At 49.1% G+C, this 22,755-nt stretch overlaps 1 protein-coding gene across 1 annotated transcript; it reads left to right on the top strand.

Annotated features, from left to right (window-relative positions):
- The first annotated feature begins 1,603 nt into the window (after window positions 1–1,603).
- On the top strand, window positions 1,604–20,155 carry kcnv1 (potassium voltage-gated channel modifier subfamily V member 1). The gene is made up of 4 exons (XM_012856136.3): window positions 1,604–1,834; window positions 5,074–5,392; window positions 12,562–13,229; window positions 16,879–20,155. Exons 1-4 carry the CDS (start codon window positions 1,816–1,818, stop codon window positions 17,412–17,414), a joined length of 1,542 nt encoding a protein of 513 aa, XP_012711590.3. The 5' UTR covers window positions 1,604–1,815; the 3' UTR covers window positions 17,415–20,155.
- The last annotated feature ends 2,600 nt before the right edge of the window (window positions 20,156–22,755 follow it).

Below are 22,755 nucleotides of genomic sequence, written 5' to 3'. Positions count from 1 at the left end.
ATCTGGCTCCCACCTCAGACAGCTAAGGAGGTTCAAGGAGACTCAGCAGCAGCGGGGTCCACGTGAGTCCAGGATCTCCTGGTGGAGAGGGGGGAAGCATGAGGAACATCATGTCCAGTAAGTTCTGCAGAGAACCAGTCTCCTCACAGAACCAAATCAAAGCCTTAATAGCATCAAATCGTCATTCAAAGCGTCCTGCCCGCTGCTCTGCTGCCAGCTGACACACGGTGGCGCTGTGGGAGCAGCAAACAGAGCCAAGAAGTGGAGCAGCTCCTACATCTCCACCAGTGGACCAAAGACCAGTTTGTTGCCTAGCAACAGCAGATAACAGCGCTTCCTGTATGAGGGGTGATTGCTGTCTTCATCAGAAGAGCTGAGCAGAACCACAGGGTTCTGGTTCTCCGTCAGGCTGCAGTCCCGTGGTTCCGTGTTCTCAGTGGGTTCCCACGTTCTAGGATCAGCTGTGTCCATGTCTACCTTTGTTCAGTAAGCGGGTCGCTTGTAACCTGATCCCAGAACATCCCTTCAGGTCACTGTGGACCGAGGTGTTCCTTCACCTAAATGAACAGATTCAGGAACGTCAGGTTGTTTAGTCCCAGTTTAAAACCTCGTGTTTAATTGTAGAAGTTCTGATGAAGTTCTGGGAACCTTGTCTCATCATTACAGAGTTTCCTGTAAACTGGCAAAGTGCTCCTGAGTTCTCCAGGGTTTCTGAAGAACCTTCTGGGGTTCTTCTCTTCTGACTGTTCCTCACAGCAGATCCAAGCCTTCTGCTGGAGCTGAGACCTTCACAATCCGCTGTTTTCAGAGCACTGTGCAGCTTTATTGAAGGAGATGCACAAAGATCACTGATTGTTGGTGACGCTTCAAACTGCAGGAGCAGCTGTGGAACCCGCAGAACTGCAGGAACAGCCGTGGAACCTGCAGAACTGCAGGAGCAGCTGTGGAACCTGCAGAACTACAGGAACAGCTGAGGAACCCACAGAACTACAGGAGCAGCTGAGGAAGTACAGGAAGGCTCAAAGAGGAAGCTGCACCGTTGGACATCTGCCTCCAGATGTTCTGGGCTTGGTTCTGCTGGCTGGTTCTGGACCAGTTTGATCAGATGAGCCTGAGCTGACAGGTCCATCAGCGCCACGTGTCACTTCCTGTCTGCATCTGACACCAGCTGACCCGCTTTGGAGGCGGCACACGGGTCCAGTTAGACGGAGACGTCCCGCGCTCCGCAGATCTAAAGATAAAATTAAAAAATAAGAGTTGAAATCAAAGAAATGACGTCAGACTGAACTGCTACTGCTGGGATGCTCCTCCTCTTCCTCCTCTTCTTCCTCCTCCTCCTCCTCCTCCAGCTCCTCCTCTTCCTCCTCTTCTTCCTCCTCCTCCTCCTCCTCCAGCTCCTCCTTCTCCTCCTCTTCCTCCTCTTCTTCCTCCTCCTCCTCCTCCTCCAGCTCCTCCTCCTCCTCTTCTTCCTCCTCCTCCTCCTCCTCCTCCTCCTCCAGCTCCTCCTCCTCTTCTTCCTCCTCCTCCTCCTCCTCCTCCTGCTCCTCCTGCTCCTCCTCCTCCTCCTCCTCCTCCTCCTCCTCCTCCTCCTCAGAGTGGCACTGTTTTCCTCTCATACCTCCCACCTCCACTTCAAACTGCAGCGCCAACCTTGGCAGAGAGCAGAGACTCCTGGCTGTGAGGAGCTTCAGACCTTCTGGGACTTGTGCTTCAGCTTTCTTTGCTTCTCGGCTGTTTCTGCAACACATGATGGAGTGAAACCTCCCAGCAGGAGGACCTGAGAGAGCAGGAGGACCTCAGAGAGCAGGAGCCACCATGTCTTCGCTGAAAGCAGGTCAGAGTCTGTTTTTATCTCCCTGCCTCTCCGCGAGAGCAGCAGGAGAACTCCAGGGCTGCTAGAACATTTTCTCTCTCCACCACAAACTGCTTCAGTCAGGAGAAAAGACAGAAGGTCGGCTGGAAAGCTTCACAGCCGCAGTTAGAGAACCTGAGCAGGAACCTTGGTGCAGCAGCTCAGGGTTCTCAAGCTTTCTGCCATCAAACTGCTCAGATGGTTGGAGTTCTGAGACTCACAGGAGCAGACGCCATCCATCCATCATCCATCCATCATCCATCCATCATCCATCCATCATCCATCCATCATCCATCCATCCATCATCCATCCATCAATCCATCCATCTATCAATCCATCCATCAATCCATCATCCATCCATCATCCATCATCCATCCATCATCCATCCACCCATCCATCCATCATCCATCCATCATCCATCCATCATCCATCCATCCATCAATCCATCATCCATCCATCATCCATCCATCCATCATCCATCCATCAATCCATCCATCATCCATCCATCATCCATCCATCCATCATCCATCCATCATCCATCCATCCATCATCCATCCATCCATCATCCATCCATCATCCATCCATCCATCCATCCATCCATTATCCATCCATCATCCATCCATTATCCATCCATCCATCCATCCATCCATCCATCCATCATCCATCCATCCATCCATCCATCCATCCATCCATCATCCATCCATCCATCCATCCATCATCCATCCATCCATCCATCCATCCATCATCCATCCATCATCCATCCATCCATCCATCAATCAATCATCCATCCATCCATCCATCATCCATCCATCCTCCATCCATCATCCATCCATCCATCCATCATCCATCCATCCATCCATCCATCCATTATCCATCCATCATCCATCCATTATCCATCCATCCATCCATCCATCCATCCATCCATCCATCCATCCATCCATCCATCCATCCATCCATCCATCCATCATCCATCCATCCATCCATCAATCAATCATCCATCCATCCATCCATCATCCATCCATCCATCCATCCTCCCTGCTTTGAGCTTCTAAGTGGAATCCCTCAGTGTTCCTGCAGGTTCTTGTTGAGGTCTTCTTCAGACCTCCTGGGATTTTTATGACCCACTCAGGGTTTAGATCTTCAGCTCTGTCTCATCTCAGATGATTCTAATCGGTGAAACTGGGACCAACCAAGCCAGCTCTAGATGTTCTAAACCAGGCACACATCAAGGCTCCTTCTACTCAGCAGCTGCAGCAGGACAACAAGGATGATGATGATGATGATGATTCATCTAGAGCAATTAAAAAATACTTAATACTAAACAGGTAACCCCAAAGGGAAATGAAATGTCATAGTTCATGTTCTGCTGGCAGAAGGATCTCCTGCAGAGGTCTGGAGAACCTCTGGCTGAAGACATCAGGCTCCATAATGTGGAGGTTCCTTCTTTATCAGCCTGCTGAGGTCTGTAGGCCAGTTCCTCTGATGCAGTGCAGTGCCTTGCCCAGGGACACATCAACATGTGACAGAGGAACATTGGAATCAAACCCACAACCTTCCAATTGCAAGATCCTAACTCCCCTGAGGATGACATCAGGTGTTTCTTCGTCATCTCAACGCTCCAGTTAATGAACATTTCTGCTGAGGATTAAACCCAAATGTTTGCTCTGCTGCAGAAGAACATTTGTTTGTTGGATCTTAAGGTTCTGTGTTCGGTCCGTCCCAAAGGTGTCAGGTGATAAGACAGGAAGCTCAGACTGACCAATCCCAGGGCTTGTTGGGGTTCTGTTAGACACGGGTCCTCTCCAGATGTCAGGTCTGGTCTTTAGGTTCTGTTTGATCAGAACCAGGCATCTGAACAGACAGAGCCAGTCTGCAGTGACCGGATCTCACACCTGAGGGAGACTCACCTGGGCCCGCAAGAACCAACCAGAACTCCCAGAAGACATGATGTGAAATGCAGCGTTCAGAAGCTCCAGACTGCAGCACCTAGAGCGGCAGGACCTCAGCGCCGTTCGTTAATTAGGAACGGCTGAGATGCTCCAGCAGGCCGGGGTTCTGGAAGTAGGACAGGGCCGGCGGCTCCGCTCTGTCCTTCTCTGTGATTCGCTGCTGCCGCCGAGTCTCAGAGGAGCAGAAGGGAGGATGCAGGAAAGCAGCTCTGATAAAACTCAGAATAACCCAGGCAGGAAAAGCTCACGGCAGCTCCTGCAGGAAGCGCTCAGGGAGAGGAGGAAATGTTCTGATATGTTCTGAAATGTTCTGACTGGGTCCGGCGGGAAGCGTTTATCCAGGACAACTCAGAACGTCTCTGCTGCTGAGGCTGCTGATCCCTGGGCGAAGACGGAGGAGACGAAGCGTGAGGAAACACAGGTGTGACGTAGAAGTCCTCCATGCCTCACATTTAAGAGGGTTCTCCGTGTTCTCTTCTGTTCTCCAAACAGCAGCTGGGGGGTTTGGATTCATGTTTTTATTCACTTATAGACCCGACATTTAATCATAGAATCTGATGAAGACTCTGGATCAAACCCGGTTCTATCCGCTCCTTTAGATCCTCAGCTTCATACTTAGAGCCATAGGTGGCTCTACCTTCATGAAACATTATAAAAAGCTTCAGAGCCTTTTTTCAGCCAGCAGATCAGCAGTGCGCAGCAACAGGTGGGGGAGGGCTAAAGCGGAGGAGCTCCCACCAGGAGCATCTCCTCCCGTCTCTGACTGAGAGGAGCTGCTCCTCTTCCTCCCCGGCATCTTCAGCTGGTTGTGGACGGAAGACGGTCCTTCCTCTTTAACGCCGCCCAGGGTGAAGCTTGGACAGGTGTTTTGGTTTACCTGCAGGTGTTCAGGCAGGTCAACACACTGAGAGGAGATCACCTGGTTCTGGCCCAGTTTCTTTCTGGACCCTCTCATCCCAGCTTGGTTCTTGTGAACCAAGTGGACCAGACCTAACGTCAGTCGCCAGCGCTGTGAGCGCTGACATCCTCAACAAGAAAAGCTCTGACAAGTCCCGAGCTGATATTAAAATCAGTTTCAAAGCTGGAAGTGTCCTGAAAGAACGATATTCTGTTTGGAGGATGAAGATTATTGCTGCTACTAACTTTAATAAATTCAGATTTTGTTTAGCTGAAATTGGGGCAAAGAGTGCCGCCCACATGCCCCCATTCTGCTGCCACCCTGGGCAGCTGCCCACGTTGAGATCTTCTGACGATGTGCTTCTTCTCCTGCAGCTCCTCTCTCCTCCATCATGAGCCTCCCCACCGCCTCCATGGCAGGGCAGGAGGTCTACGCTGACTGCACCTCCCTGCTGTCCCTGGACTCCAGCGTCTTCTTCAGCGAGGCGCCGTGCGTCACAGATCCGCTCGATGTCTTCGTCATCAACGTTGGGGGGAGTCGCTACGTTCTGTCCCAGGAGCTGCTGGCTTCCCACCCAGAGACCCGACTGGGGAAGCTGGCCTGCTGCAGCCGAGACTCGGTGCTGGAGCTCTGCGATGACGCCGACTTCCTCACCAACGAGTTCTTCTTCGACAGAAACTCCCAAACCTTCCAGTAAGATAAGATAAGATAAGATAAGATAAGATAAGATAAGATAAGATAAGACAGGCTTTATTGATCTCATGTTGGAGAAATTCACTTGTCACATCAGCTCAATAGTCAGAAGAAGGTGCCAAAAGTAGGAAAAGGTGTATCAGTTATATACAGCGTATCTTCATATATACAGTGGATCAAAAAGAAAAAGAGAAAAAATAAGAATAAAAATACTAAAAAAATCGGAGTAGGCAGATGATGCCATATGTACATTCACTGTTATATACAGGAGCTGCTCAGCTCCTCTACAGTCTGGTGCAGGGGGTGGAAGGTGTTGTCCATGATGGATGTGAACTTGGACAACACCCTCCTCTCAGCTACTTCCTCCACAGAGTCCAGAGAGCAGCCCAGGACAGAAGTGGCCTTCCTCACCAGCTTGTTCAGCCTCTTTCTGTCCCGCTCTGTGCTGCCAGGAGCCCAGCAGACGACAGCATAGAGGAGGGCTGAGGCCACCACAGAGTCATAGAAGGTCTTAAGCAGAGGCCGGCTCACTCCAAAGGACCTCAGCCTCCTCAGGAGGTGGAGGCGGCTCTGGCCCTTCTTATACAGAGCGTCTGTGTTATGAGTCCAGTCCAGTTTATTATTGACGTGAACACCCAGGTATCTGAAACTCTCCACAGTTTCTATGTCCTGCCCCTGGATGTTCACAGGTGAGTGAGGTGGGGGTCTTCTCCTGAAGTCCATCACCATCTCCTTGGTCTTACTGGTGTTTAAGCACAGATGGTTCTTCTCACACCAGTCCACAAAGTCCATGATGACCGACCGGTACTCCAGCTCGTTCCCCTCAGACACACAGCCCACAATGGCCGAGTCATCAGAGAACTTCTGAAGGTGGCAGCTGTCCGTGTTGTAGGTGAAGTCCGAGGTGTAGAGGGTGAAGAGAAACGGAGACAGAACGTTGCCCTGGGGGGCCCGGTGCTGCAGAGTGCCACCTCTGACTGACAGCCGTGCAGCCGCACGTACTGAGGGCGGTCAGTGAGGTAGTCTATGGTCAGTGAGGTAGTTGATGGTCAGTGAGGTAGTCAATGGTCAGTGAGGTAGTCTATGGTCAGTGAGGTAGTCGATGGTAAGTGAGGTAGTCTATGGTCAGTGAGATAGTTGATGGTCAGTGAGGTAGTCAATGGTCAGTGAGGTAGTCTATGGTCAGTGAGGTAGTCGATGGTAAGTGAGGTAGTCTATGGTCAGTGAGATAGTCTATGGTCAGTGAGGTAGTCTATGGTCAGTGAGGTAGTCCATGGTCAGTGAGGTAGTTGATGGTCAGTGAGGTAGTCTATGGTCAGTGAGGTAGTTGATGGTCAGTGAGGTAGTCTATGGTCAGTGAGGTAGTCCATGGTCAGTGAGGTAGTCTATGGTCAGTGAGGTAGTCGATGGTAAGTGAGGTAGTCTATGGTCAGTGAGATAGTCCATGGTCAGTGAGGTAGTCTATGGTCAGTGAGGTAGTCCATGGTCAGTGAGGTAGTTGATGGTCAGTGAGGTAGTCTATGGTCAGTGAGGTAGTTGATGGTCAGTGAGGTAGTCCATGGTCAGTGAGGTAGTCTGTGGTCAGTGAGGTAGTTGATGGTCAGTGAGGTAGTCCATGGTCAGTGAGGTAGTTGATGGTCAGTGAGGTAGTCCATGGTCAGTGAGGTAGTTGATGGTCAGTGAGGTAGTCGATGGTAAGTGAGGTAGTCTATGGTCAGTGAGGTAGTCCATGGTCAGTGAGGTAGTCTATGGTCAGTGAGGTAGTCCATGGTCAGTGAGGTAGTTGATGGTCAGTGAGGTAGTTGATGGTCAGTGAGGTAGTCCATGGTCAGTGAGGTAGTTGATGGTCAGTGAGGTAGTCGATGGTCAGTGAGGTAGTCTATGGTCAGTGAGGTAGTCTATGGTCAGTGAGGTAGTCCATGGTCAGTGAGGTAGTCTATGGTCAGTGAGGTAGTCCATGGTCAGTGAGATAGTCTATGGTCAGTGAGGTAGTCTATGGTCAGTGAGGTAGTTGATGGTCAGTGAGGTAGTCCATGGTCAGTGAGGTAGTCTATGGTCAGTGAGATAGTCTATGGTCAGTGAGGTAGTCTATGGTCAGTGAGGTAGTTGATGGTCAGTGAGGTAGTCCATGGTCAGTGAGGTAGTTGATGGTCAGTGAGGTAGTCCATGGTCAGTGAGGTAGTTGATGGTCAGTGAGGTAGTCTATGGTCAGTGAGGTAGTCTATGGTCAGTGAGGTAGTCTATGGTCAGTGAGGTAGTCCATGGTCAGTGAGGTAGTTGATGGTCAGTGAGGTAGTCCATGGTCAGTGAGGTAGTCCATGGTCAGTGAGGTAGTCTATGGTCAGTGAGGTAGTTGATGGTCAGTGAGGTAGTCCATGGTCAGTGAGGTAGTCTATGGTCAGTGAGGTAGTCTATGGTCAGTGAGGTAGTCGATGGTCAGTGAGGTAGTTGATGGTCAGTGAGGTAGTCCATGGTCAGTGAGGTAGTTGATGGTCAGTGAGGTAGTCTATGGTCAGTGAGGTAGTCCATGGTCAGTGAGGTAGTCTATGGTCAGTGAGGTAGTCTATGGTCAGTGAGGTAGTCTATGGTCAGTGAGGTAGTTGATGGTCAGTGAGGTAGTCCATGGTCAGTGAGGTAGTCTATGGTCAGTGAGGTAGTCTATGGTCAGTGAGGTAGTCGATGGTAAGTGAGGTAGTCTATGGTCAGTGAGATAGTCCATGGTCAGTGAGGTAGTCTATGGTCAGTGAGGTAGTCCATGGTCAGTGAGGTAGTTGATGGTCAGTGAGGTAGTCTATGGTCAGTGAGGTAGTTGATGGTCAGTGAGGTAGTCCATGGTCAGTGAGGTAGTCTATGGTCAGTGAGATAGTCTATGGTCAGTGAGGTAGTCTGTGGTCAGTGAGGTAGTTGATGGTCAGTGAGGTAGTCCATGGTCAGTGAGGTAGTCGATGGTCAGTGAGGTAGTCCATGGTCAGTGAGGTAGTTGATGGTCAGTGAGGTAGTCGATGGTAAGTGAGGTAGTCTATGGTCAGTGAGGTAGTCCATGGTCAGTGAGGTAGTCTATGGTCAGTGAGATAGTCTATGGTCAGTGAGGTAGTCTATGGTCAGTGAGGTAGTCCATGGTCAGTGAGGTAGTTGATGGTCAGTGAGGTAGTTGATGGTCAGTGAGGTAGTCCATGGTCAGTGAGGTAGTTGATGGTCAGTGAGGTAGTCGATGGTCAGTGAGGTAGTCTATGGTCAGTGAGGTAGTCCATGGTCAGTGAGGTAGTCTATGGTCAGTGAGGTAGTCCATGGTCAGTGAGATAGTCTATGGTCAGTGAGGTAGTCTATGGTCAGTGAGGTAGTTGATGGTCAGTGAGGTAGTCCATGGTCAGTGAGGTAGTCTATGGTCAGTGAGATAGTCTATGGTCAGTGAGGTAGTCTATGGTCAGTGAGGTAGTTGATGGTCAGTGAGGTAGTCCATGGTCAGTGAGGTAGTTGATGGTCAGTGAGGTAGTCCATGGTCAGTGAGGTAGTTGATGGTCAGTGAGGTAGTCGATGGTAAGTGAGGTAGTCTATGGTCAGTGAGGTAGTCCATGGTCAGTGAGGTAGTCTATGGTCAGTGAGATAGTCTATGGTCAGTGAGGTAGTCTATGGTCAGTGAGGTAGTTGATGGTCAGTGAGGTAGTTGATGGTCAGTGAGGTAGTCCATGGTCAGTGAGGTAGTTGATGGTCAGTGAGGTAGTCCATGGTCAGTGAGGTAGTCCATGGTCAGTGAGGTAGTCTATGGTCAGTGAGGTAGTCTATGGTCAGTGAGGTAGTTGATGGTCAGTGAGGTAGTCCATGGTCAGTGAGGTAGTCCATGGGTGGTTTTCTATGTCAGCTGCAGATAATCATCTTTATATGTCTTCCTTTAGCAAAAGCTTTACCAACTTACTGAAAGCAGAAGGTTTGGGGAACAGGGGTCATTCGGTTATGGTAACAGATAAATCTGAGTTTCATCTGCATAAAACCTCCTCAATGTTTGGAGCTCCTCCTCCTAAGGTCCACGGTCATGTTTGGTTATGAGAGCATTTCATTTCAGGAAGTCTTTGTCCCACCACGATACAAAGTCCTCCAGAGCAGGTCCATGATGGATCAGCAGCTTTGTCCAGCAAAGCCTGATCTACAGCCACCTCCAGATGTTCTTCAGCCAGCAGCGATGCAGGAACACGTGTGACACGTAGTTTAATCTTCACTAGAGATCAGTGAGGCTTGAAGCCAAACATCTGGGCCGTTCAGTGCCGGGCCGGTTCCGGGTTCCAGGTTTGGCTCCTGCTGCGGTGGATCAGCAGCAGCTGCAGGAGCTCAGCGACAGAACCACCAGGAGAAGTGTGAATACTTCCAGCTGCTCATGTCTCTGAGGACCGTCACCGCGGCTCGCCTCCGCTGAGCAGCCGACCGTGTTGGTTCCTGCTGATCTGTTGCTGCTCTGATGAACAGAACATCCCTGAGGAACCGCTGTGGAAGTGGGACATCGCTGCCTCCCGGCCCAACAACCAGAAGCATCTCCTGCATCAGATCTTCTCCAGAAGGTCAAAACTTCTGTCTTCAACATCTCGGGTCTAAAGGTTCTAAAATTAAATCAACAGTGAACAACCACACAGAATAAAGTGCACTAAGCTGATCCATAATGTAGAAGCAGTGGTTATAGAACAACATTTGTTATGTGTTTTAACCTATTCAAGCCATTCACAAAGCAAATCCTGAGTTAAACAAACATTTGAGAAAATAACATTTTGAATAATGATTTGCTCAGTAAAATCAGTAACCTTTAGGATGCTCGACTTTATTAATGCGATTATTCCTCTGGGACGCTAGGGGTCGCTGTAGCGAACGGTCGCTAAATGGGTTAATCCTAAAGTTATACAAAACACCATTAAATCAACATTAAAGTTCCATATTGAGGGGTAATAACGCTCGTAGCACTATCGAACGATGGTGGAGCAAAACAAAACAAACCTTATGCTTGAAATGAACCGTAGTTAAGTGGTAGACAAATTAAGCTAATAGCATTTTGCTAGTGGACATTCAGCGCTAATTTTAAAAGCTCTTAATTTTGGTCGTAATGAGCGGACCAGAAAACACAAACATTAATATCCCATCGGTATATAAAACCCTTATGGAGATAAAGTTTATTAAAAATACATACTACATCAGCACTGCATGGTTTCAAAAGGCTAAACAGGAGCTATCCTGTTAGCTCAGTTAAGCTGTAAAAACACGATGAAAACACATTAAGTAAACCATTCTAAACCTTCCCTGTTTATTTTCAATTCAATTCAGTATAATTAAATTTTATTCATATAGCGCTAATTCATGAAACATGTCATCTTGAGACACTTTACAAAGTCAAAATCAATCAGATTATACAGATTGGTCAGAAGTTTCCTCTCTAAGGGAACCAGTCGATTGCATCAAGTCTCTCCAAGCAGCATTCACTCCTCCTGAAAGAGCGTAGAGCTACAGGGAGAGTCGTCTGCATTGTACATGGCTTTGCAGCAATCCCTCATACTGAGCAAGCATGAAGCGACAGTGGAGAGGAAAACTCCCCTTTAACAGGGAGGAGAACCTCCAGCAGAACCAGAACCAGGCTCAGTGTGAACGCTCATCTGCCTCCACCCACTGGGGCTTAGAGAAGAAAGAGCAGAGACACAGAAAGCACAGAAGCTCACATTGACCCAGGAGTACTTTCTATGTTAGATGGTAATAGTGGATGATCTGTCTTTCCTGGATGATGTCACAGCTAACAGAAAGCCAGACCAGGTGTACCTATTATGAAGAAAAAAAAAAGAAAACAAAAAAAAGTTAAAAGCTGAAACAACAACAAGCAATGCAGATTGGAGAGCAGTAGGAGAACTCAGCAGAGAGAGAGAAATAGACCCTGATGTCCTCCAGCAGCCTAAGCCTATAGCAGCATAACTATAGAGGTAGCTCAGGGTAACATGAGCCACTCTGACTAGAAGCTTTGTCACAAAGGAAAGTTTTAAGCCTAGTCTTAAAAGTAGACGGGGTGTCTGCCTCACGGACCAAAACTGGGAGTTGGTTCCACAGGAGAGGAGCCTGATAGCTAAAGGATCTGCCTCCCATTCTACTTTTAGAGACTCTAGGAACCACCAGCAGACCTGCAGTCTGAGAGCGAAGTGCTCTGTTAGGAACATACGGGGTAATCAGAGCTCTGATATATGATGGAGCTTGATTATTAAGGGCTTTATACGTTAGAAGGAGAATTTTAAATTCTATTCTTGATTTAACAGGAAGCCAGTGAAGGGAAGCTAAAACAGGAGAAATATGATCCCTCTGGTTGATTTTCATCAGAACTCTTGCTGCAGCATTTTGGATCAGCTGAAGGCTTTGAACTGCATTTTATGGACTTATTTCTCTGCCAAACTTCGTCTGTTGTCTCTGGTCGTGGCGACGGGCGTCCGGTTGCCGGTGAATAACTCCAAGGGAAAGCAGTTGTCTGATTAGCTATAGGCGGCTATGCGGCTAGCTCCAAACGTGGTGGTGAGGAGGCGCTCCAGGGTCCTTCATGCTGGTCTCAGGCCTGTGAAGGGAGTCCCAGCATGGAGTCTCTGCCCTCCTGCAGGATAGCGGCTCAGCTCCCAGGTCAGCTTTCTCCTAGACAGACCATCACTGATTATGATGTCAGCGTCACAGAAAGCAGACTTACTCAGCCTGGTCCACGCTGCAGATGCTTGTGAGCCACTGAGCCCCGTACGGCCCGGATGGCTGGCCGGTCTCCCCAGCATGGACTCCTCTCTCCTCAACGGTCCCCAGCCTTCATAGCAAGGGCACCCTGCTGAGAGGGGGGGCAGTTCCTTGGTGTCTGTAAAAGTCTCAAAGGTCTTTGCTTACAACTCTGTAACTTTTCCTCATGGCTTGATTGCACAACACTGTAGAACCTCCTGCAGCAGGTTCCTGTTGATGACCCAGTCTGGACCAATGCCAGCTGTTGGACAGATGGACCCGTGTTGGATCCACGGGGTTCTTGGGTTCATTGAGTAGTTTGTGGTTCCATCAGTGATTGCAGAACAAGCCCAAATCATCAGAACCTCCAGCGCTGAGTTCTGGTCTGCAGCGTTAGAACCAGGGTGTTAGCTCATGCTTTACTTATTGTTCAGACGTTGTTCCGCTCTTGGTTCTGTCCACAGGTATGTGATGAACTTCTACCAGACGGGTCACCTTCACGTCATGGAGGAGCTCTGTGAGATCTCCTTCCTGCAGGAGATCGAGTACTGGGGCATCGATGAGCTCCGGATCAACTCCTGCTGCCGGGAGCGCTACTACCGCCGCAAGGAGCAGAAGGAGTCCCTGGACGTCCGCCGGGAGTGTGAGGCCGAGGATGACGAGAAGGACTTTGCTGGCGCCGTGTGTCCAGGCCTGCGCCGCCGCCTTTGGGACCTCCTGGAGAAACCAGAATCGTCGCGTGCGGCTCGGACCTTTGGCTCGCTCTCCATCTTCTTTGTGGTGGTGTCGGTGATCAACATGGTGCTGATCTCTCTGGACCTGGAGGAGGACTTGGGCGTGAGCTGGCTGGGCGTGGGCGGGCCGCGGCTGCTGGACTCTGTGGAGTACGTGTGCATCTTCTGGTTTACGGCGGAGCTGCTGCTTCGCTTTGTGTGCGTCAGAGACAAGTGCCGGTTCAGTCGCAGCATCCCCAACGTGATCGACCTGCTGGCCATCCTGCCGTTCTACGTCACCCTGGCGGTGGAGAGTCTCCACGGCGGCTCCACCGAGCTGGAGAACATGGGCCGAGTGGTCCAGGTCCTGCGCCTCCTCAGAACCCTGCGCATGCTGAAGCTGGGCCGACACTCCACAGGTAGGCGCTCAGAACCGATCTGCTGCCTGCAGCCGGTTCTGGTTCTGGTTCTGGTTTCAGTCACACAGAGGGAAATCAGACTCAGAAGCTAAAAAGGTTTATTTTGTCGGTTTTTAAGGAACATGTTGGCAACTCTTTACTCGATGATCAGGGTCGCCCACATGGAGAAGAAATGCATAAATATAATAAAGTTTCTATTTTAGTGGAAACTTGTTTCTAATGCATCAGGCAGAGAAACCAGAAGTACCGCATGTTCTCACTCAGCTGCGTGTGTGTGTGTTCTTGTTTCTGTGGATGAGTGAGAACACGTTTTGCTCATTTTCCTCATAAAGTGAGGACCTTTTGTCGTTCTCACCTATTTTCTGCGCTGGGGGAGGGGGGGGCTACGGTGCCCCTTAGGTTCAGATCAGAGTTAGGTCCAAACCTGATGAAGGTCATGGTTAGGCCACAGAAGGCTTTTATTTTAAGGATGTGTGTGTTCAGATGGAGCTGCTGTTTTTTCATGGAGAATGAAATTGTGCAACAATCTGCTCAGAGAGCAAAAGGAGGACGAAGACTTTAATGCAACGAGGTGTGAGACTCAGACGGCCGGCAGCTCTGAGCTTTTCATCCCGTCAGCTGATTTCTCCTGACGTGTGAACATCCAGCAGCTGAGCGATAACAGCCGGCAGCGACTCTGTGCTCAGACACAAAGCAAATATTGATTCAACATTTTGGCAACAGGAGGCGGAGAGACTGATATAGCATGTGCATAAAAAGCTGCTGCTAGAACGTCAGACGCAGGCGGCTGGAGCTTTGATCTGAGTGATTTTAGGAAGCGCCGCCATCCCTGGACTCATGAATAATGAGCGAGAACAGGATCCAGCTGGAGTCAGAGCTGCTGCAACTACAGCTCAGCAGGAGCCGTTTGGCAGCAACATCATTCCTAGAGTCAGCAACTGATGGAGCAGCAGCAACGGAGCCGAGACAGACAACCGTGAAACTCCTGAGCAACCACCAACTCTGGTCTGCTGCTTAACGTCAACCTGTCTCCCTTCGTCTGTGAAGCTGCAGCAACGTTCTGCAGCAAAGTTCCTGTAGCAACTTTCTGCAGCAACGTTTCTGTAGCAACTTTCTGCAGCAATGTTTCTGTAACAACTTTCTGTAGCAATGTTCTGCAGCAAAGTTCCTGTAGCAACTTTCTGCAGCATTGTTTCTGTAGCAACGTTCTGCAGCAAAGTTCTGCAGCAACGTTTCTGTAGCAACTTTCTGAAGCAATGTTTCTGTAGCAACTTTCTGCAGCAACGTTTCTGTAGCAACTTTCTGCAGCAATGTTTCTGTGGCAACTTTCTGTAGCAATGTTTCTGTAGCAACGTTCTGCAGCAATGTGTCTGTAGCAACTTTCTTCAGAATGTTCTGTAGCAACTTTCTGCAGCAATGTTTCTGTAACAACTTTCTGCAGCAATGTGTCTGTAGCAACTTTCTTCAGAATGTTCTGTAGCAACGTTTCTGCAGCAACTTTCTGTAGCAACGTTTCTGTAGCAACGTTTCTGCAGCAACTTTCTGCAGCAACGTTTCTGTAGCAACTTTCTGCAGCATTGTTTCTGTAGCAAAGTTCCTGTAGCAATGTTCTGCAGCAAAGTTCCTGTAGCAACTTTCTGCAGCATTGTTTCTGTAGCAACGTTCTGCAGCAAAGTTCTGCAGCAACGTTTCTGTAGCAACTTTCTGAAGCAATGTTTCTGTAGCAACTTTCTGCAGCAACGTTTCTGTAGCAACTTTCTGCAGCAATGTTTCTGTGGCAACTTTCTGTAGCAATGTTTCTGTAGCAACGTTCTGCAGCAATGTGTCTGTAGCAACTTTCTTCAGAATGTTCTGTAGCAACTTTCTGCAGCAATGTTTCTGCAGCAACGTTCTGCAGCAATGTGTCTGTAGCAACTTTCTTCAGAATGTTCTGTAGCAACTTTCTGCAGCAATGTTTCTGTAACAACTTTCTGCAGCAATGTGTCTGTAGCAACTTTCTTCAGAATGTTCTGTAGCAACGTTTCTGCAGCAACTTTCTGTAGCAACGTTTCTGTAGCAACGTTTCTGCAGCAACTTTCTGCAGCATTGTTTCTGTAGCAAAGTTCCTGTAGCAATGTTCTGCAGCAACGTTTCTGTAGCAACTTTCTGCAGCATTGTTTCTGTAGCAACGTTCTGCAGCAAAGTTCTGCAGCAACGTTTCTGTAGCAACTTTCTGAAGCAATGTTTCTGTAGCAACTTTCTGCAGCAACGTTTCTGTAGCAACTTTCTGCAGCAATGTTTCTGTGGCAACTTTCTGTAGCAATGTTTCTGTAGCAACGTTCTGCAGCAATGTGTCTGTAGCAACTTTCTTCAGAATGTTCTGTAGCAACTTTCTGCAGCAATGTTTCTGCAGCAACGTTCTGCAGCAATGTGTCTGTAGCAACTTTCTTCAGAATGTTCTGTAGCAACTTTCTGCAGCAATGTGTCTGTAGCAACGTTTCTGCAGCAACGTTCTTCAGAACTGTTCTGTATTTATTGTATTTATCAGTGAGTATTTATTGAGGTCTGGTAGCAAAGAAAACATTTGTTCTCATCATTTATATAAGGAGCATACACATTGAGCAGGGCGGCTTCTCGCTCACTATGATGAACCTCCATGTTCATCAGCCGCCACATTATCCGCCTCAAATGGAGTTTTCTGGCTGATCAGTACAGAGACGTGCTTTAACCTGAAAATGGGAATGAAAACATTTTCCCCTCCATCATGCCAGAAGAGCTCCTGATGTTTCCTGCAGACACGGCACATCTATATTAAAGCCTTTGATTTAGGAAAAAACCTTTCTTCTCTTCACTGGGTGGTTAAACTTTTAACATTCCAACTTAGAAAATGTAAATGCTGATGCATGATTTCAGAGTTTGTGTGTTATTTTTCTTTGATAGGTGCGATAGTAGTATAGCAGGCAGAGATTGAAACAAAAGAAGAAGAGGACAATTACAGTATTCTTTACCCCCCCCCCCAACATAAACAGCTGCCAAACAACAAAAAAACAACAATGTGGCAGCAAGCTCTTCACAATTAACATTCTTCCAGTAACTAACAACCTCAAAATAAGAAAAAGATGAACTATCTAAAGCAAACTACCCACTGCTCCTAGTGGGCAGGAAGTAGATATAAATCCCCCCCGTTAATATAAATCTTGGAGACATAATTTACTGTCCTCCATGGACACCAGGGACAAATAGTGATGTAACAGAATTTAAAGCAGCCACAGGAGATAACATGGAAATAAACTCTATTGGGTCAGAACATCCAGGTATTAATAGAGCTGCTCTTCCATTCATAAAGTCCAATACCAGCCAAAAAGAGGCCAAAATAAGTCAATTGGTAAGAAAATAATATGTTTGCAGGCTGTATTTACAGTACCTGCTGCGCCCTGAGGAAAGGCAGATCTTTGGTTCTTTTGGTTTCTGTAGAATCTAGAAATGATCCCAGTGAGCAAAGATGATTCCTGGGAACCTTTTAGTTCGCTTTGATGGGCCAGATCCAGATGTTCTCCAGGTTCTTTCTCCACGGCAGAATAAGATTCAGTCCATCTCAGTTCCATATGAGCAGCATAATCCTGGGTTCTCACCTGAGAACCTTCCTGACGTTGTCCTTCTCGCCCTGCAGGTCTGAAGTCTCTGGGGATGACCATCGCTCAGTGCTACGAGGAAGTGGGCCTGCTGCTGCTCTTCCTCGGCGTTGGGATCTCCATCTTTGCTACGGTGGTCTTTGCTCTGGAGCACGACCTCCCGGCCACCACCTTCACCAGCGTCCCCGCCTCCTGGTGGTGGGCCACCACCTCCATGACCACCGTGGGCTACGGGGACATCCGGCCCGACACGGCGCTGGGGAAGGTTCTGGCCTTCCTCTGCATCCTGTCCGGCATCCTGATCCTGGCGCTGCCCATCGCCATCATCAACGACCGCTTCTCCGCCTGCTACTTCACCCTGAAGATGAAGGAGGCGGCGCTGCGGCACGCCGAGATGCTGAAGAGGCTGGCCCGCGGCTCCGTGGGGGAGGCGGGGCCCGTGGGGCCCGCGGGGCCGGTGGGAGGAGTCAACCTCAGAGACGCCTACGCCCGCAGCGTCCTGGAGATGCTGAGGCTGCACAGCCGAGAGCGGGCCAGCACCCGCAGCAGTGGAGGGGACGAGCTGTGGTTCTAGAGGGGCCCTGGGGACAAAGGACAGGGGCCCCAGAGAGGGAGAGAGGCCCGAGAGATTAAATCTGAACAGAATCAAAGACCTTCTTCATCCCATCTTCTTTCCAGGATCCTCAGAGGTCCAATCAGGGGACTGATCAGGGGTCCAATCAGGGGACCAATCAGAGGTCCAATCAGGGGACTGATCAGGGGACCGATCAGGGGACCAATCTGAGGTCCAATCAGAGGACCGATCAGGGGTCCAATCAGGGGTCCAATCAGGGGACCGATCAGGGTCCAATCTGAGGTCCAATCAGGGGACCGATCAGGGGTCCAATCAGAGGACAGATCAGGGGTCCAATCAGGGGTCCAATCAGGGTCCAATCAGGGTTCCGATCAGGAAACCGATCAGGGGTCCAATCTGAGGTCCAATCAGGGACCAATCAGGGGTCCGATCTGAGGTCCAATCAGGGGACCGGTCAGGGGACCAATCAGGGGTCCGATCAGAGGGCCGATCTGAGGCCCAATCCAAGGTCCAATCAGGGGACCGATCAGGGGACCAATCAGAGGACCCCTGATTGGACAAAAGGTTTTTGGACCGACGTTCAGACAAAAATAAGGTTCTACCAGGAAAGAATCTCTGATGGTTCTGGAAATTTTCCTGAGCTCCAGTAATTGTGAGGATGAAATGAGCTGGTTCTGATCCGGCTGACTGACCCAAAATGATCAGCAGAACCTGGGTTCCCTGGTTTTGGTGCTTCACATGAAACGTTTGGACCAAACCCGGATTCCTGGAGCTGTGGTTCCGTCTTGGTTCCCCTCCTGCAGAACCAGGTGTCAACAGAACCAGAGAGGACAATTTAACATCTGGGTCCATCAGAGTTTATGGAGTCCAGACACTGGCATTCAGGACCGACCCATTTTCCCACAGCCAGTTCTGGCTCAGCAGACATAAACTGGACCGTGAAGCAGCGGCGCCGGAGATAAACAGGCTGTCAGCGGGAGAAGAGGTCCAGAACCAGACCGTGGGAACAAGGTTCTGCTCTCGCCGGCGCCGTGTTTCCTGAACGGAGGCCCAGCGCCGGGAAGAGAAACGGACCCAATCAGCGCTGATGGACAGAACTGATCCAGGTTCAGGGAGGACCCGGATCTGCTAACACAGAACTGATTCAGAACCAGGAAACAGACCCAGCTCTCTCTGCATCGGGGTTTCCCCGGAAGCTGCAGGCAGTCCTTCAGAACATCCAGAACCCGGTCAGAATACTGCAGCTCAGAGGGAGTCCAGTTAAACGAAGCATGTTCTGTGCCCTGACCGACCTGGTACCAGACTGGACTGGGTCAGCGCCAGATCCACGTCTGATTCCAGAACCAGAACCAGTAGAACCTGGACCGGTTCCTGCTGGAAGCTGCAGAGATCTTGTGCTCCATCTGTGGATTATTTTTACCTGAGTGGGAGGTTCGCTCCGAGCCGCCGACACGCTGCTGGTGTTTGTCCTTCAGGAGTGGGAGTGAAGCGCCTCATCCTGAGATTCTGCTGCATCTCCAGCGGAACCAGAACCCCTCAGATAAGGTCCGATTCCAGAAGGACACCACTGCAGCAGCAGCTCTGCTCAACTGCCCTGAGGTCAGAGATGGACAGGTCAGCGAGACGCCTCCTCTGTGAACCGGGCCGGATCGGCTGGAACCGGGTCGGCTGGAGCCGGGTCGGCAGGAACCGGGTCGGCTGGAACCGGGTCGGCAGGAACCGGGTCGGCTGGAACCGGTCTGTTAACTTAATAGTTCAGAACCTTTAGCGACTCACAGCTTTCAGGGCGTCAGCAGCAGAACCAGATGTTAGAGACCTGAGATTCTGGTCCGTTTGGCGGGGTTCTGCTGAGAAGTTCTGATCCAATCCAGAAGGACCTTCTCTGCTCAAGAGAAGAAGAAAATAATAACCTGGAGCCTCGAACCCGGTGGACTAACTGCTAGTGGTTGATGTCCCTCAGAACCGGCGCCGCCATCGGTCCAGACAGGAAACTTCTGCTATCAAAGACAATATTACAGCTAACAGCTAAAAATGATGTTCTACAAGACAATTTAACAACATTCTGATGTTAATAAGAGGCCCGTCTGAATAATCAGATCTACATCCAACCAATAATCCAGATTATCAATAATCCCAGATCATCAATAATCCAGATTATCAATAATCCCAAATTATCAATAATCCCAGATCATCAATAATCCAGATTATCAATAATCCCAGATTATCAATAATCCCAGATCATCAATAATCCCAGATTATCAATAATCCAGATTATCAATAATCTACGGGTTTATTTATCAGTGCAGATGCTTTCTCTAAATCCCCCTTCAAAGTGCGCCCCCTGTGGCTACATTTAGTAAGTGCACCTGAATCCCAGCGCACATATACCTGAGCTCCTCCTGTTAGGAGAGTCCTGAAAGGTTGGGTGTGAAGAAGCAACAAACTGTCATTCATCACTGATCAAAAGTTTTTCTCTGTGTAAATCTGGACAATATTTCCTAAAATCATCAATAAATCGAGTTTCTTCCCTCATAAAGTCTGAGTTGCTGATTGGATCGAACGGTCTAGTCAAAGTCTTTCGCTTCCCAACATCCTGCCAACATTTTAACTCTTGAACTCTTTTCTAGAGCAGACCCATCTGCAGCTGCTGTGGTACCAGAACAGTGGCAGGTTCTGAGCGGTCCGATTGTCTGATGAAGTAAAAGATGCAGATTCAGTAAATCTTTATTCCAGGGACACCAGAGGAAATCTCTGCAGGCTCAAAACTTCATGCTGATGATTTTCTGCTTCCAGACTTACAGAAAAACACTTTTCATCCAGAAATGTGACTTAATGAGACGTTTAGAACCTGCGTAAGGATTGTTGCTCCATAAAGGTTCTCTTAATCTGACAAATGGGCCTCATCAGAACCAGACTCTAAGTTACTGAATATGACTGAAGGTCTGTTAGCAGGCAGGATGACAGAGAATGGACCTTTGAAGAACCTCAAGAGAGCATTCAGCTTCATCATCCCTCTCTGCACCTGGAGGTCCAAACAGCTGGAGGTCCAAACAGCTTGAGGTCCAAACAGCTGGAGGTCCGATCAGCTGGAGGTCCGATCAGCTGGAGGTCCAAACAGCTGGAGGTCTGATGGGATCAGGATCAGCAGGTCAGATGATGAACACGCCTTCACGGGTCTGATGTTCTATCAGAATTCTGAGTTCAGTTCAGCTGGAAGCTACAAAGTGTTTCAGGGTCAAAGCTTCAGCAGCAGCTAACCCGGTTCAGGTGGAACCGGGTTAGCTGCTGCTGAGTGAAACCAGAACCTGTCTCTGTTGTCAGGAGAAATCAGATCCAAACATCTGACTCGACTGTAAAGCCGTTTGTGGAGCTTTGGGTTCTGCAGTTGAAAACAGGATTTGTAAAAATCATTATTAACTTGTGGTTCCTGAAAAGGTGCTGAAATGTAGAGATATAAAACATTTCTAAATGTAGAGATATAAAACATTTCTAAATGTAGAGATATAAAACATTTCTAAATGTAGAGATATAAAACATTTCTAAATGTAGAGATATAAAACATTTCTAAATGTAGAGATATAAAACATTCTGAACACTAAATAAAGGGTTAAAGCAGCATGGTGTGTTTAAATGCTGCTGCAAAGCTGGGACATTTGGGTTTTCTCCCTCTGTGCTGGTGCTTAGGTGGCAAAGACATGTTTGGATAAAAGAACATTTCTTATTGATAAGATCCAATATTAACATTCAGCTCAGGTGGGCATATATGTGGAGAGGCTGCAGTGCATTGTGGGCTTTCGTGTGATTGGTTCGTTATGCTGCTAGCATGGCGCGGCCCGCTGGGTTTTCTTCCTTTGCTGAAACAGGTTCTAACACGGTGAAGATGTTCTGTGTCGTTCAGGAAAACGACGACGAAGCCAAAGCTGCACAGACAGGCTGACATGAAGGTAAACAGGAACTGAGTCTCCATGATCCGCCTCCCAGAGCCTTCATCACGCGTCAGGGACGGCCACCTGAACTCACCTGAGCTCCTCCATGCATGAGCTCCTGGTGCCAGGAAGGCCCCTGTGCTCCTTCCTCTTTAATAAGTTATCATCATCATCATCATCATCTTCCTCCTCATGGCGTCTGAGTCCAGCCGAAGCGCTCTGAACGCCCCGCCATGATGCTGCGGCGCTCTGACTGACCTTAAACAGGAAGGAAGGAGGTTAAATCCCCGCCTGCAGCCAGAACCGCCATGACTCAGTCCTGGGAACATTCCTGATTTAGCAGAACCTTCAGGATGTTTCTGGCTGCGGAGCCTCGGCCCAAATTTAGCTCCAGTGAATCCGTTCTTGCTTGGATCCGGCAGCACAGGCTTGGTTCTGCTCTCTGAGCAGCGAGGGGAGACAAACTGCTCAAAGCTGCAGATCATCACTCTGGAACAGGTGGAGCGATGCAGCTCTACCTGCAGGCCAGAACCCGAGGAACCGCCGGAACCAAAGCCGGGTTGAGCAGTTCTCGTGTTCTGGATGGTGGATCTCTGCAGATCAAGTCCAGCATCAACATGAAACCGTCTCTCCACGAGGAACCGGAGAAGATCAGGGCCCTTATTCATAAAACGCTGCGTAGAATTGATCCTAAAGTTTGAGTGCGCCTAGCAGCACCAGAACATTTGGTACCAGGTTCCTCCTCAGGTTCTGCCCTCCACACACCCACAGGTCTCCACAAACGGTCGATGCAGCTCATGTTGGTCTGGATTAGCAGCTTTCAGCTGGAGAAAGTCTCCATTCTGTGCTGAAAGCTTCATAAATGAGGCCCTGGTGGTTTCTTGGTGGAGGAGCCCACGCTGCCTCCTGCTGGCCGCTCAGTGCTACTGCACCTGAGCGGCCAGCAGGAGAATCAGTCCGGGATGAAGAGCGTCACAGACCAGGTGCAGAAGGTGTGTTGATGACGTCACGCTGACAATGGACTGAACAAACAGAACCACAGCCAGAACAAACAGAACCACAGCCAGGTCAATCATAACTAAATGCTATAGAGCCATGCAGGTTCTGATCAGTTCCTCCGCTGTAACAGAACCACAGGGGTTCTGATCAGTGATGCCTTTAATCAGGTCAAACTCTGGGATCCAGAACCTTGTTCCAGAACCTTGTTCTGGATCAGCAGACAGTTCTGGCGGCTCGGTCTGAGCAACCTGCAGTTGGAGCGCTGCTGTTTCATTTATTTATTTTGTTCTCAGCGTTCCTGTCTGACGAGAAGGAAAATCAAGCAGAGCTCTTCACCATAGAGCTCTGCTTGATTTATACATACAAGAAGCTTTATTAGATTCTATATATTTAATATAATTCATATATATTTATAT

The sequence above is a fragment of the Fundulus heteroclitus genome, chromosome 3 (genome assembly GCF_011125445.2).
Source record: "Fundulus heteroclitus isolate FHET01 chromosome 3, MU-UCD_Fhet_4.1, whole genome shotgun sequence".
NCBI lineage: Eukaryota > Metazoa > Chordata > Actinopteri > Cyprinodontiformes > Fundulidae > Fundulus > Fundulus heteroclitus.
The sequence above is the reverse complement of the archived record's forward strand: the minus strand, read 5'-3'. Positions and strand labels throughout refer to the sequence as shown.

Bases quoted from the DNA above. Each gene is read 5' to 3' on its own strand.
- kcnv1 (XM_012856136.3), top strand. The intron at 5,393-12,561 runs GTAAGATAAGAT...TTCTGTCCACAG, and splicing joins AGAAACTCCCAAACCTTCCA to GTATGTGATGAACTTCTACC. The intron at 13,230-16,878 runs GTAGGCGCTCAG...CTCGCCCTGCAG, and splicing joins GCTGGGCCGACACTCCACAG to GTCTGAAGTCTCTGGGGATG.